Source organism: Scomber japonicus, chromosome 5 (genome assembly GCF_027409825.1).
Source record: "Scomber japonicus isolate fScoJap1 chromosome 5, fScoJap1.pri, whole genome shotgun sequence".
Lineage (NCBI taxonomy): Eukaryota > Metazoa > Chordata > Actinopteri > Scombriformes > Scombridae > Scomber > Scomber japonicus.
In genome coordinates this window covers 33,365,177-33,380,238 of record NC_070582.1, presented here as the reverse complement: position 1 = coordinate 33,380,238, position 15,062 = coordinate 33,365,177, and the positions used below count along the sequence as shown (strand labels likewise).

General features: G+C 39.6%; 1 protein-coding gene across 1 annotated transcript in view; it reads right to left on the bottom strand.

Annotated features, from left to right (window-relative positions):
• The window catches only part of lrp5 (low density lipoprotein receptor-related protein 5), a 75,685-nt gene that overhangs the window by 9,407 nt on the left and 51,216 nt on the right, over positions 1 to 15,062 (bottom strand). The window contains 7 exon segments of the mRNA XM_053320008.1: positions 221 to 398; positions 1,462 to 1,610; positions 3,861 to 4,045; positions 5,261 to 5,487; positions 6,129 to 6,264; positions 6,935 to 7,088; positions 7,710 to 7,926. Of these exon segments, the coding sequence (XP_053175983.1) occupies positions 221 to 398; positions 1,462 to 1,610; positions 3,861 to 4,045; positions 5,261 to 5,487; positions 6,129 to 6,264; positions 6,935 to 7,088; positions 7,710 to 7,926 (1,246 nt within the window).

Below are 15,062 nucleotides of genomic sequence, written 5' to 3'. Positions count from 1 at the left end.
GGCCAGGTCCATCACAACACACACACACACACACACAAATTTCCACCTATGTCACGGTTGATGTTTTGCAACTCAACTATGAACTGTAACCAAAAAGAAATCATGTTTTTCCAATGCAAACCAGCACTTTACAAGGAGAATCTTTTTGTTTTGCACTCATTTCTAAAAAAATAAATTATTTATTATATTTGTGGAAATTTTTTCGAAGAAGTTTACACACAGCTGCAGTTTCGTCCGTCTGGGTTCAGGGTGTAGTGGGAGGCGCAGCGGCACTGTGCTCCAGCAGGTGTAGCCAGGCAGAGATGGGCGCAGTTGCCGTTGTTGTGAGAGCATTCATTGGTGCCGTCCTGACGGGAAGAGTGGAACACCAGGATGTCCAGCATCAGCTCCAGCTGGCCCTGAGGACACACATACAACCGTCACACTCAATGATACTGTCAGGCCTAAATTATCTTTCCAAAATAAAATCCTGAGTTCTTTTTCAGTAGCTTGAAGTAGCATTGTAGTTCCATCAGCATCTGTGTCTAGTAGCTAGATTGTACACTGTCACATAAATACAGTACAATTCATTTATTATCGTTTACACTCAACTGGTGGGATTCAAATAAATGATAAAATAAATAAAATAAGAATAAATAAAGAATAAGATAAATAAATGTTCTTTTCTTTTCTTTATTTGATATTTATATCATTACAGAAAGCTTTTGATTGTGCTTCTTAACCTTCCTGTTGTCCTCCCGGGTCAAATTGACCCCGTCTGTTTTGACTCTTCCTTCTTTCCTCCCTTCCTTCCTTCCGTCTGTCCTTCCTCCCTCCCTCCTTCTCTCTTTCTTTCCTTCCTCTCTTTCCTCGCTTCCTTCCTTCCTTCCCTCCCTCCCCTCCTCCCTTCTCTCTTTCCTTCCTCCCCCTCCCTCCCTTCCTCTGTCCTTCCTTCCTTTTCATTCCTCCCTTCCTTCTTTACTTTCCTTCCTTCCTTCCTCCCTCCCTCCTTTCCTTCCTTCTTCCTCCCTTCCTTCCCTCCTCCCACCTTTCCTTCCTTCTTCCTCCCTCCTTTCCTTCCTTCCTCCCTCCCTTCCTTGACTCGAGGACAACAGGAGGGTTAAATAAAGAGCTTAGTTTGAGCTCTTATCTGTCTCTCCTCTTTTCTCTGTGTGTATCTCACTGACAGTCCAGTCTCCCTGCGTGTCTGAATGCACGGATTTGATTGGCTGATTAGCATCACATGAGAAGATTGGCTATGTACAGTGGACCGTGTGTTTCTGAGGGCCGCTCCACTTTTACCGTAATAGCTGGAGAAGCTGCGCCCGTTAATATAGAAAGACTTAGACAAAATGTAACAATCCTCAATATTTCATCAGTTACAGGTCCGGGTCCAGATAGAAGGTTATTTGGAGTCTCCTCTCAAAGGAGAAATTAGGACATTTTGGTTATAAACTAGTAGAAGGTTAAATGGTTGTGTACCTGCAGCACCACGGTGCGGTTGAGTCCGCTGCGTTTGTCGGCCCGTTCGATGCTGTGCAGGTTAAAATCTGTCCAGTAGATGAAGTCACGGTACTGAGTCAGACCGAAGGGATGAGGCAGGTCATCTAGTATGATCTCCCTCTGAAGACCTGCAGGACACATGACAGTCATCTAGTCAACTACAAACTATAGCATCATCATACACTGTCTGAAATGTAGATTAGGTGTGTCTCCATCAGTGGGACTGAAGCCTGTAAAAAACATTGATGAGGAAAAGTCATAAAATCCTCCCTCTCTTTAGGAGTGAGAATGGGAATAACAAATGAATAGTTAACAGTGTGATTAACGTTACATCTCTAGCATGAACAGATGCTGAGCCTCAGACGTTAACAGACAGATGTGCATGCTGCCCCGGATACAGATCCCTTTACACAGCTAGTTCCTGTGTTTTATGTTGTTTATGTGACTAAACAAACACTAGCAGACCGACACTGACTGTGTGCAACTGCAATTAGATTCAAGTCTGTTTCTCAATACTGGCTTTAGCTCTAGTGGAGTCCCAGAATAATACTAAAGATATGAGAATGAGCACATTAGGTCTGCTGTTGTTCACATTTCCTACTACGCCTGAAGGTGACACTGAGACTATGTTTTAATAGAGGATGTCAGATCTGTGTTGTATGGATACTATTATTATTCAATGTTTATGATATAATAATAAGCCTTTTGATGAGTCGTTCTCATATTGCTTAATTGTATATTTGATACTTGATTGATTGATTGATTGATACATGAATGTCCAGTACATTGACTGATACTAGACTTTTGGGACCGATGCCGATATTGATTTTAGGGAATAAAAAGAATTCCGATATCGATATACACATATACACATAAACACACTTTTTTCTCCAAATGTGGTTACCAAACACTTACCAGACAAAGATATGTTATGGAGGCTGATATTTTATAGTTTAAGAATACACTTAACTTTTATAAAATGACATCAATGCACTGAAATAGTAACCTTCACTGTGAATTTAATATGTATATATTACGGCCAGGCTCTCATTTCCATTATTATCCATTTATAAATGTTGTATGTTTTATTAACTCATCTCCATCTGCTAATGAAGGCTGTGCCATGTGGTTGAATGTCCTGAAGAAGCAGACCTTGAGTTAAGATTACCATTACCAAGATGGAGAATATACTTTCACCATGTCATTATGAAGAAATAAATATAAACTCTAAATGTTATTTAATATTGTAATTAAAGGCCCAACTTGTTATTTCTGACTTAACCATCACATCACGATGGAAGCATATGATATGAATGTCAGTCTGGCAAAATGAAAGTGGACCTGATCATGGTTTGGCTAAAATGTAGCATATGAATAAGTGTATTTGCTTGTCTTTGTCTTGTTTGTAATCCTTAATATAAAGAGAGAAGGCTTCAGCTTGCTAATGTGGAAAATGTCTCAGTTAAGAATTCAGTGTTGCTGAGATAGAAACAGCGTGCTGGCTTTAAACAATACATGGTTGGAAACAGATGAGGTGTTCAAAGACAAACAAACCCCACTGACATGAACTGCAGGTCACACTGTACTGGGTGTATAGGTGATAAACAAGGTAGTACAAAGAAGTTTGAAGAGTGTAGCCAGCCTGCATTAACTGTAACTGAAGCCACATGTGGTGCTTATTTCTGATGACGAAAACCTATCTCAGCCTGCTGCCAGTAAAAAACACAAACAAACAGGGGTTTGTTTGTGTTTTGGGAAGGGAACATGTCAGGTGCGTGTTGTGTTCAATGACTCTACAAGATCATACCTACAACTCAAGATCAAGAGACATTCCTGATTCCAACACTGTCAAACTTTTGAAAATTGAATCCATTTTTTAAGATGCTTTAAAGACCGTGTAAATTGAATTCAGACATTTTCTTCTAAAGACATTAAATAGGTCATAAATGTATTTCTAAAAAAGGTGCAAAAAGTTTAGTGGGCGGGTCTAAAAATGATTAGCATAAACCCGCCCCTGCTGCTGTACAGGTATAAATACATTCAGCGCACACTACTACTATTACAGTCTACAGTTAGCCAGTTAGCTGAATTAGCCGCCGAGCTAGCCGCTGAGTTAGCAGCTGAAAGCTCTCAGACATAGCGTCCATGTTTCTGGTAGAGGGGTTGACTTTGATTGACAGGTGACACTTGGTAGGGGGCGGGGTTTCAGTGAAATTGGCGGACACTCCCACAGCGTTTGGGAGCAGAGAAAGAGGCTGATTTTTACACAACTTTTTCTGTGGTACGTCAAACTCAGAACACATATTTATTCTTACTTTACACAGACTTTAAGGATCTGCAGGTGTGTGTGTGTTATTGTGTGTGTGTGCATTCCAAACCTTGCATGTTGGTGCTCTCTATCATGTTAGTGTCCAGGTCGGTCCAGTAGAGTCGATGGTCCACGTAGTCAATGGTCAGTCCGTTGACTCGGCCCACTTTATCCACCAGGGTGACGATGGTGCTGCCGTCCATATAAGCTCTGGCTATACGAGGTCGACCCCCCCACTCTGTCCAGTACATGTAGCTGTGAACATAAAAAAACGCTGTTGCAGCCTGGGACTCGTTTGTCAGCTTCAGTAAAAATCAAAGTTGTTCTGATAGACTAAATATTTCCAACATCTAATTAGATCATCTACTATTAAAAAAAAAAAAAAAACCTGTTTCCACTTTGTAACTTCTGTTTTGTCGATTTGTTTTCATTACTGTATCTTTATTAATGTGCGAGCGTGAATATGCGATCATAAAATGACATCAGGTGCCTCGAGGCGGGTGCGTTGACAGCTCTGAGCCATGACATCATCAGGACTTCACCAACTGTGAGGGAATTTGGCACGCTGGCACAGGCAGGCTGTCAGAGAGATGATCTTGTGAACAAACAGGTTTAATAGCATCATCTCTCTCTCTCTCTCTCTCTCAGCTTGGAGACGGTGCAGGGGGGAAAAAAAGGCTAGACTCTGGCTGTTGTACCTACATACCAACACAATGACACAGCTTCACTCTTGCTACCTCAGACACACGCTACATGAAGTCATCGGCCTCGGCCCGAGCCTCTTGAAAGACTTGGACCTGGAGCGTAATACAGGTGTCTGACACTGAGCCGCTGCCACAGAGCTGCTGCAGTCTCTATGAACATGTTTGTTTAGCGGTTAGCAGCCACAGCTCTGTCACACACTGCAGGCCGTGGTCACTGACTCCATGTGTGTGTGACTCATGCAGGACTCCTAGAGTACAACTGCTTCTACTAAGGATGAAACATATTGCACTAATGCTTGATTTTTACTGTGTTAGTTGCCGTGGTGATGAGGATATAACTGTTATTGTGTGAAGTTGTTGCCCCACTCATACTACATTTTAGGGGGCGATGCCAATACCGATATTGGGGAGCAAAAAAAATTCTTCAATTCATCAATATATTGGCTGATAATATTATATGTACTTAATATACACATAACACACTTTTTTTGTAACGATCCCTCAAATGTGATAACCAAACACTTGACAAAGATATGTAACAGATATTGATATGTTACAATTTAACAATGAACTTGTATAAAATAACATCAGTGCACTGAAACAGTAAACTACACTGGCAATTTCATAACTAAAAAATATACATATATTAAACTTGAATTAAGAAAAAAATATAAAATATAATATAATAATAATTATTCTCAGATCTATCTACAGATGCTTCTCACTGCCCTCATGTCTGTTTTCATCTGTATGTAAGGACTCGTACCCGTTGGCTGGGTCCAGTGCTAGTGATCGTGGGTTATCCAGGTCCTTAGAGACCAGGACTTGTCTGTACTGGCCATCCAGCCGGGCCACCTCGATGCGGTTGGTTCCCGTGTCGGCCCAGTATATGTTACGACCCATCCAGTCCACCGCCATGCCTTCTGGGTAATCCAGTCCAAACTCGATCACGTGCTCTACAGAGCTGCCGTTCATATAGGCTCTGCTGATCGTCTGAAAAGAGAGAGGAGTGTGTGAGTGAGTAAGTGAATAGGGGAGGGAGGAAGGAAGGATGGAAGGGAGGGAGGAAGAAGGAAGGAAGGAAGGAAGGAAAGGGGGAAGGAAGGAAAGGAAGGAAGGAAGAAGGAAGGAAAGGAAGGAGGAAGGACGGAGGGAGAGAGGGAGGGAGAAAGGAAAAGAGGAAGGAAGGAGGGAGGGAGAAAGGAAAAGAGGAAGGAAAGAAGGACAGAGGAAAGAAGGAAGGGAGGAAGGTAGGGGGGAGGAAAGAGAGAGAAGGAGGGAGGGAGGAAAGAAGGAAAAGAGGAAGGAAAGGAAGGAAGGAAGGAAAGAAGGAGGGAGGGAGGGTGGAAGGAAGGAAAGACGGAAGGGAGGAAAGAAAGAGGAAGGAAAGAAAGAGAGAGAGAAGGAGGGATGAAAGGAAGGAAGGAGGGAAGGAAAGAAGGAGGGAGGGAGGAAGGAGAGATGGAAGGAAGGAAGGGAAAAAGAAGGAACAGTCAAAACAGACAGGTCAATTTGACCCGGGAGGACGACACAAAGGTTAAAGACATCTAATGATCTAAAAGCTAAAGAATAAATACTGTCAAACTAACAGTGAGTAAAGTTAACTACATGTATGAGTTATAAGCCCAGCTGACCTTGGTCTGTATGTCAGTCCAGTAGATCATCCTTTCTGACACGTCAAAGTCCAGAGCAGAGGCCTCTTTGACTCCAGTCAGAGGGATGGGAACGTCGTTACTGTTGGTACCCAGAGAGATGCTCCTGATGTTGTCTCTGTGCAGGAACAGAACAAACTTTATTAATATAGCAGCTTTCATACAGGTTAATATAGTTGAACGTGCTTCATAGCTGATTGACAAGCTGCTAAAAAGACAGAACAAGTGACGACATAAAGAAAAGAAAGAAAAATGATGAGGGAACCAAAATGAAGCCCAATTTGAGACCAATGCACGTGAGAGAAAATGAGAATGATAAAAATGTGAAAATGATTAATGATTTCTAATAAAAATCTGAAATAAAAATGGAAAAAAATAAATAAGAGAAAAAGTTTGATAAGAGACTAAAGACTAAAGAAAAAAGACCAAATGTAATGATTTTTTAATGTTTAATGTACTGTTGTTTGTTATGTGTCTCTTGTAAGGTGTTTTGAAAGGGACATATACATAACATGCATTATTATTAATAGTAGTAGTAGTAGTAGTAGTACTAAAAGAAAGAAATGAATAATATTAATCAAATATTTAAAAAAAAAAAATATATATATATCAAATAAAGTAGTATTTTAAAACATCAAAACAAATCAAATAAAAAATCTGCACACATGCACACACTCTCATATACAGTAAAATAATGTAAAAATCTACACATTCATTGTCTTTGTCAGTGAACAAGCCTTCTGTAACACTGATGATTAACTCTACTGGATGTTTGCAGGTATGTGTACCTGTTGGTGAAGAGCAGGAAGGCTTCAGGCACCACGCAGGTCTGCAGGTCAGACAGCAGCTCCATCCCCATTGGACAGGCACAGCTGACAGCCAGCCGACGCCAGAAACACAGATGACTGCATCCTCCGTTCTCCAGAGCACAGCCGTTGGTACCTGAACACACAGCAAGTCATATTAACACGGAGATCACTTTCCTTACTGTGTTCTTTTCCTTCTATCTTTCCATCCATCCTTTCTTCCTTCCATCTGTCCTTTCTTTCGTTCCTTCCTGTCTTCTCTTCCTTCCATCTGTCCTAACTCCCTTCCTTCCTTCAATCTTTCCTTCCTTCCTTTCTTTCATCTTTCCTTACTGTCTTCTTTCCTCTTCCTCCCATCTTTCCTTCCTTCCTCCCTTCCTTCGATCCTCACTTTCTTCCTTCCATCTTTTCATCCTGTCTTCTCTTCCTTCCTTCCATCTGTCCTTCTTCCCTTCAATCCTTCCTTCATTCCTTCCTTCCTTTCTTTCCTTACTGTCTTCTCTCCTCTTCCTTCCATCCTTGCATCTTTCCTTCCTTCCTTCCTTCCTCCCTTCCTCCGATCCTCCCTTTCTTCCTTCCATCTTTTCATCCTGTCTTCTCTTTCTTCCTTCCTTCCTTCCTTTTAATGGACCGGCCCACATAAGATCAAATTGGGCTGTATGTGGCCCTTGAATGAAGATGAGTATGACACCTCTGATGTAGATCATTCCATACTTTTCTTTTTTTCCCCTGTCGTACTGCTGTTAAGACATCATACCATTAGTCTCTGTCACTTTGGTGGCTTTCAGCCCCATTAAATCTGGCAGCTGATCGATGATGATCTCTCGTACAGCCGTGGACTTGTGGACTCTCTCGATGCTGCGTCTCTGCCAGTCCGTCCAGTAGATGTAATCTCCCAGCAGAGTGAAACCAAAGATGTGAGGCAGCTTGTCCTCCAGCAGAGTCTGTCTGTTACTGCCATCCACGTTGATCACCTGAGACAGGAGCACAAAAGAGGAAAACGTTTAGAGAGCTCCTCCAAGGCTAAGGTGCACATTAAAAACTCATTCTTAGAGCTTTATGGTCTTCATAGTCAGAGAAAGTGCTTGCTGTGGTAGAACAGAAAACTTGATAGTCAGGTACAAAGCCTCTGTTATTGTCCCAAATCATGTGGTAATGTCCTATTCTGTAGCTGACCCTGACCTTTGACCCCCCAGAGGCAGAGTCCATTTCCATCCAGTGAGCAATAGAAGAGCATGTGTGATATACAGAGGCTGTGGGTTAGAAAAGGGAAGAGGAGAGCTGGAGGAAACAGGATGGAGGGATGTACTGACTGATGGAGGCAGAAGCCAGAAGGGGGGGGGGTGTCCAAAGGATGTTATGTGTCCAAATGTGTCCAAAAATAACTGGTATCTACAGAGGAGGACAAAGTCATGGAAAAGGGGGTTTTAAAGGGAAATTCCACCCGTTTCAAAAATTGGAAATTGGACTAAATACCTAACACACACACGTTTGACACATACTTCATAGTCAGAAAATATGGTGCAAATAAATAAAACACCAGCAAATTAATTAAATCCAATCATAAAGAATTATTTTTATAATCTATTAATCGCATCATATTCTGTTTATAGTCATTGTAACTATAATACACTTAAATTCAGAGGAAATAGTAAAATTATAGAAACATTGATAATACATTTAATTAAGACTAAATAGTAAAAATCAAAACTACACTTGAATTAATAGTAAACAGTATAATTATAATGTTATAGTTCATTGATAATACATTAAAATTAAGAGTAAAAAGTAAAATTATAGTAAAATTAATATTATATTTGAATTCAGAATTTGAATTCAAAATTATAGTAAAATTGAGAATGCATTTAAATTGAGAGTTAATTATTTAATTAATTATGTGTAAAAATGATCCTAACACACTACTATAGAATGCAGGAAAATGAATGGAATCTTGTAGCAGTGTATAAAAATGAAGCGTGAGAGTGTGTGCACAGTGACAGGTCTACTAACCAGCATGGGACTCAGCAGAAATGTGATGGAAAATCTATAAGAATATGTGCATCACTTCTTTAATGTTACCACTTCCTTCACAGATAACACTAGTATAGTAATAATAATAATCCCTGCTGTTCTATTTCTTATATTTTATATGTGAAAAGTCCTGACACGACACAAACTGGCAGCACGAGGAAGAAAGAAGCTACTACTATGGTTTCACACACAGCTCTGGCACTTATTATTATTATTATGATTATGATGTCATTGATTGATGTGTGTGAAGATGTCGCCTTGGTGTTGTTCTGCCTCTTATGTCATTTGCTCCGTAGCTCGTAAAAAATGTTGTTTATGGATGTTCTGATTAAATGACCATTAAGAGAGTCTGTAACAGATGGAGAGTCCAGCCAGGGATTTCCACACATTATGAAATCACAGCAATACACATATACATGCACAACACACTCAATTCTGTGTGTGTGTGTGTGTATGTGTGTGTGTGTGTGTGCAACATATCAGTCACAAGGCATCTATTACCAGGCTGCTGAAAACTGATACAGACACCCCTGCCAACAAACCCCCTGTGGTGTGTGTGTGTGTGTGTGTGTGTGTGTGTGTGTGTGTGTGTGCATGCATGTGTGTGTGCGTGTGTGTGGAAAGTGAGAGCTACAATTGACAAGGCTGCAATTAGAACTTGTGTCCAACCCTTCTGCTCACCGCCTGTGCTATTACTGGACTGGAGGAGACTGAAATAGACACACGCTTTTATTTTAGACACACTACAGTCATCTGCAGCCTATGTGTGATGGCGTGTGATGGCGTGTGTGTGTGTGTGTGTGTGTGAGAATGTGACACACACGTTTGCTAGAAATGAGAGGAATGCTGTAGAGCAGTTTTCTACACTCACGCTACAGTGTGTTCGCATTAAAAAGGTGAACGCTTGAAAAGAAAGATAAAGATCCAAACAGGCTATTTTCCCATTTTTCCCATTTTGGAGGCAGTGATTCCCACACGTGGTGAAATTGCAGGCCGAGCTTCTTTTTTTTTTTTTTTAAATGTAACTGCAGTTGTGTGTTTTTCTTACTGTGGTCTGGGTCAGGCAGTAGGAGTCCTGCTGAGGGTATAAAGTTCTGGCTCAACACAATGCAACGTCATGGCCTGTGTGTGTGTGCGTGTGTGTGTGTGTCTTGTGTGTCTTCACCTCTGTGTGACTGCATTGGAATTCCACAGTGTGTTGGAGGTGATCTTGAAAGGTTGTAGAAGTGTGCGTGCTTAAAGTGATTGTATGTGCTTTTGTTTAGAGAAGTGTGCAGATAGCATCAGTGTGTTAGAGTAATCTCCAGACTGTGACATAGTGATAATGTGTTGGTACATTACTGTGTAGAGGCTCCACTGTGCTGCTGGGTGTTTTCATAACTGCTGGTAATTTCACGTTCCTGCCCGTTCTCCTATTCTTATGAAGTCATAGGGAAAAACTCCCATCACAGTTCACCTATCAGAAGAGTATAAAAAAATGTGTCTCTCCTAAATACCACACAAACCCAGGCTAGACTTCAATTAGCAGGCATTCCGTCTGTCTGCAAATAGCTGAGAAACAAAGCATGAGTCTTTCTCTGTGCTGGAGGAGAACTTCATATTCTGATCCTTTACTGATGTCAAAGTACTGATACAGTAATGTATAAATACTACATTACAAGTTAAATAAGTAAATGTTTAAATAAAAGTATATAAGTATTATGAGTGATGTAGTATGTAGTATTACAGTAAAAGTACTGCAGTATTATGAGTGATGTAGTATGCAGTATTACAGTGAAAGTACTGCAGTATTATGAGTGATGCAGTATTACAGTAAAAGTACTGCAGTATTATGACTGATGCAGTATTACAGTAAAAGTACTGCAGTATTATGAGTGATGTAGTATGCAGTATTACAGTAAAAGTACTGCAGTATTATGAGTGATGTAGTATGTAGTATTACAGTAAAAGTACTGCAGTATTATGAGTGATGTAGTATGCAGTATTACAGTAAAAGTAGTGCAGTATTATGAGTGATGTAGTATGCAGTATTACAGTAATAGTGTAGTATTATGAGTGATGTAGTATGCAGTATTACAGTAAAAGTACTGCAGTATTATGAGTGATGCAGTATTACAGTAAAAGTACTGCAGTATTATGAGTGATGTAGTATGCAGTATTATAGTAAAAGTACTGCAGTATTATGAGTGATGTAGTATGCAGTATTACAGTAAAAGTACTGCAGTATTATGAGGATGATGTACTTTGATGTACTTTATATACAGTTAGCTAGTTTAGTCCAGTGGTTCCCAACATAGGGGTGGGGCCCCTCCAAAGGGTCAGCAGATAAATGTGAGGGCTGGTGAGATGATTCATTTAAAACTTTCTCTAATCTTTGATTTTTGTAGAAATATTGGATCATTTGAACATTTACTGAAACTAGAAAGTTTAATATCGTAGAATACTACATGTAAGAGACATGGCAGTTCATATGTGGTATGGTGGTGTTTCACTACATCATGCACATTCTCATGTAGAACTGTGTGCCAAGTTTCATTTCATTAAAGATAACAGAATTGTAGAAATATCATGTTATATCATTAGAGTAGCGCCCCCTGTGGGTAGAATTGTACCAAATGTACAATGTAATAAATGTACCACTAGTGCAGTGTGGCTGTATGAACAACATTCCCACATTTGGTTGTAATTCAATGTAACATTGAAGAGTTAAGGCTCGTTAAAGGCATCAGGTCACACCCTCCAAGGTTTTAGAACCAAGTACACACCAATGGTAAGTGATGCATGGTTCAGGGTCATCTCATTATGATATGTACCAATTATAGTGCAGATTAGATGAAATATGTGATGAAAAGAAGTAAAACATGTGTTCCAAATGTTGGAGAAATGCTTCCAGGCGCAAATGGATATGGCTTAAATCAGTCCAATCAGCTGCATCCAAAGAACATACAGTGGGGATGAGCATAGCTCAGCGGGTAGAGCGCCCGCCCCATGAGTTGAGGCTATTGCAGGTGTTCCCGGTTCGAATCCCAAGCCGAGCGGTCTTATCCTGCGTGTCATTCCCTCTCTGCCTCCTGTTTCCTGTCTATCTCCACTGTCCTGTACATTAAAGGCAAAAAAGCCCGAAAAAATATACTTAAAAAAAAAAAAAAAAAAAGAACACACAGTGAAACATAAAGTGTAATAACTGATCACATCATTATACTATAGGTACCAATGCTTTATATGTTCAACACTTCCACATGGGACACCTGTTCAAAAAGTACTGATACTACAGCACTTTGACTTATTGAGATTCAAACATTCCTTACACACATATACACACACACAGGAAATGGCCAATTGGGGATTAAAACTCTTTAAGGGAATTACTACAGAACCCATTTCAGTGCTCTAACCTGAGCCAAACACAATTGAAAGCACTCTCCAGTATAAAGAAGGGAGCATTTGGTAAGAAAAACAGAGCTGAGTTAAAAAAGAGACGTCATTTTTAGTGAGAATCATCTCCTGAGAACAAAACCGACCATAAAAAATCTCAAAGAGCAAAGTGCTGAATGAGAGTTTGAGTTGCTGTGATGAGCCGGCTATCTGTTTAGTGAACACTCATTTAAATTTCCATTGAGAGGGGAGGGGGTGAGCAAACAGAAAAAATAAACCATTCACTTTGATGGGCCTCTGATCCAAGGGAGGTTCCTGACCCCTCCACAAAAACCCCATTCATTTATCACTGTGACACAATTAGACATGGCCATCCTAGTGAAAAGATGGCAGAGAGACTCCCTTTCTGTTCCCTCTCCTCCTCGCGCTCGCGCTTTCTCTCCGCTGGCTTTTTTCAGGAAGAATTATGCGCTGGGAGTGTGATTTTTTTTTTCATTTTGGGTGTGAGAACGTTTCATTTCTTGATGGATGCGGTGAAGGAGAAAAAAAACAAAAAAAAGGGACAAAAAGATAGAAAGAGAGCAAACAGAAAAGTAACAAAAGGTCTCATCGGACATGCAGGGAGAAGTCAGACGGTCGCAGGACAGTTCACATACGCTGGCACACACACACAGGAATAAACACGGTCACACACACACACACACACATGGGATGAATGGGACCCTGTGGAAAACAGTAGGGTCACACAGTGTTTCACTTACAGCACCCGAAATTCCTGCACCTACCATTCACTCACTGTTCCCTCCCTGTCCATATGCACTACTCCCATCTGCATTGTCTCTATTCTAAAGCACCCAGTCACCTGACCTCACTGATAAATGACATCACTTCAAGCTCTGGAAAGGTTCTCTTCATTCAGCTCAAGCTATTTGTATGAAGATTATTTTCATTATCCACTCATCTGTAGATTTGTGTTTTTATTCACTGATTAGTTTAGTCTGTAAAATGTTAGAAAATGGTCAAATATGTCCTTTAAAAGTTAAACAAGAGTCTGAGACAATGTCTTCAAATGTCTTACTGTGTCCAAACAACAATCCAAAACCCAAAGATATTGCAATGACATCACACAGAGAGAAGTGATAAAACCCTTACATACTGTTTGGGTCAGATTCAACTAGGGTTGCAAAATTCCGTGAATTCTCAAACTTGGAAACTTTCCATGGGAATTAACGGGAATTAATGTGAATTAACGGGAATAAACGGGAATAAACCGGGAATTTACTAAACTGAAGGTATGTTCTTATTAGGGAACTTAAATATAGTTGTGTAAAATAATATTTTAGCATAATCCTGACTAAAACAACCAGATATCATGCAGTACAGTTGAATATCTGAGACCACGCCCCCTACATGCACTGTGCATTCCTCCATCACATGCACAGATGATTTCTACAGTTCTGGACCACACTTTTGAGCCCAGAGCACACAACAACTTGAAGCCTGACTTTTGAGCCTGTGGTTTTGATGACATTATATGGTAATATATTTATGGATATTTTTATGAGTAAGTGCTATATTTAGCCTTATGGTGGAAAAAATAAAACTGGTCAAAACCAAATAAACCACAATTCATACAGCAAATATCACTTTAACAGACAGGAGTGGAACTTTGATGTTACTAGTTATATCATTTGCACCTAAGTAAATAACAATAACTAATAGTTTTAAAAACATCTTGTATATTTTGGATTTTATGAGTTGTATCTCCACCAGGATACACACACAAGCTACACATCCCCCTCAGGGATGTGTAGCGTGTGTGTGAAACCATTAAGAATAATAACATTTAGTTGTTTTTTTAATATTAAATTATAAATAATTGTATAATTTAATGTAACTTCAACAGCTCAGGGACATCAAGCAACATTGTGCACCTTAAAATAATGTTCAGTTTTTTAATGAAGGGGTGGACTTTTTCTATCCAATTAATTAATCAAATGATGATACCTTTCCACTAAATTACCCTCAGTTGCCACAAATTCCCATAAATTCCCATTTAATTCCCATAATTACCTTAATTCCCATGGAAAGTTTCCAATTTGGAATATTTCCAAAATTCCCCAGCTTAACTTCCCATGGAAATTTACCGGAAACTTTCCAGAAATTTACTGGAAATTTTCCACCCCTTTGCAACCCTAGATTCAACCCATTTTGGCATTTAATAGCTGTAAAATGTCTTTTATTCTGAAATTTGATGACTTTTCCTAAAGTGGCCCAAAATGCACAAAATGGAAATATTCTAAATGTATTTTTGTATAGATGCTACAAATGTTTGTCCATTGAGTCTGTTCTGGGTCAGATTATCTAATAGTTAGTTAGTTAGTCTAGTAGTTTTAATAAGATGATAGTTTTTATGATGTAGCAGTGAAGACTGATGGCTCTAATGGTTATACAATAAACCCCACACTTCCATTAAGTTCTGCTCATTTTCACTTTACATTAAATACATTTACATCATTATTGCTATGTTATATTTTCATGTCTTAGGTAAAATAGGACATGATATTGTTTTTTCTCCTAAAATGAGTGGTGTAAAAGCTAAAAAATACACTCTCCTCTCTTCTTATAGAATGAATTTATTTTACATCCATGTTGTTTTTCAGCTTTCATTTCCTGTGTTTGACAAATTAAAATTCACTCAAAA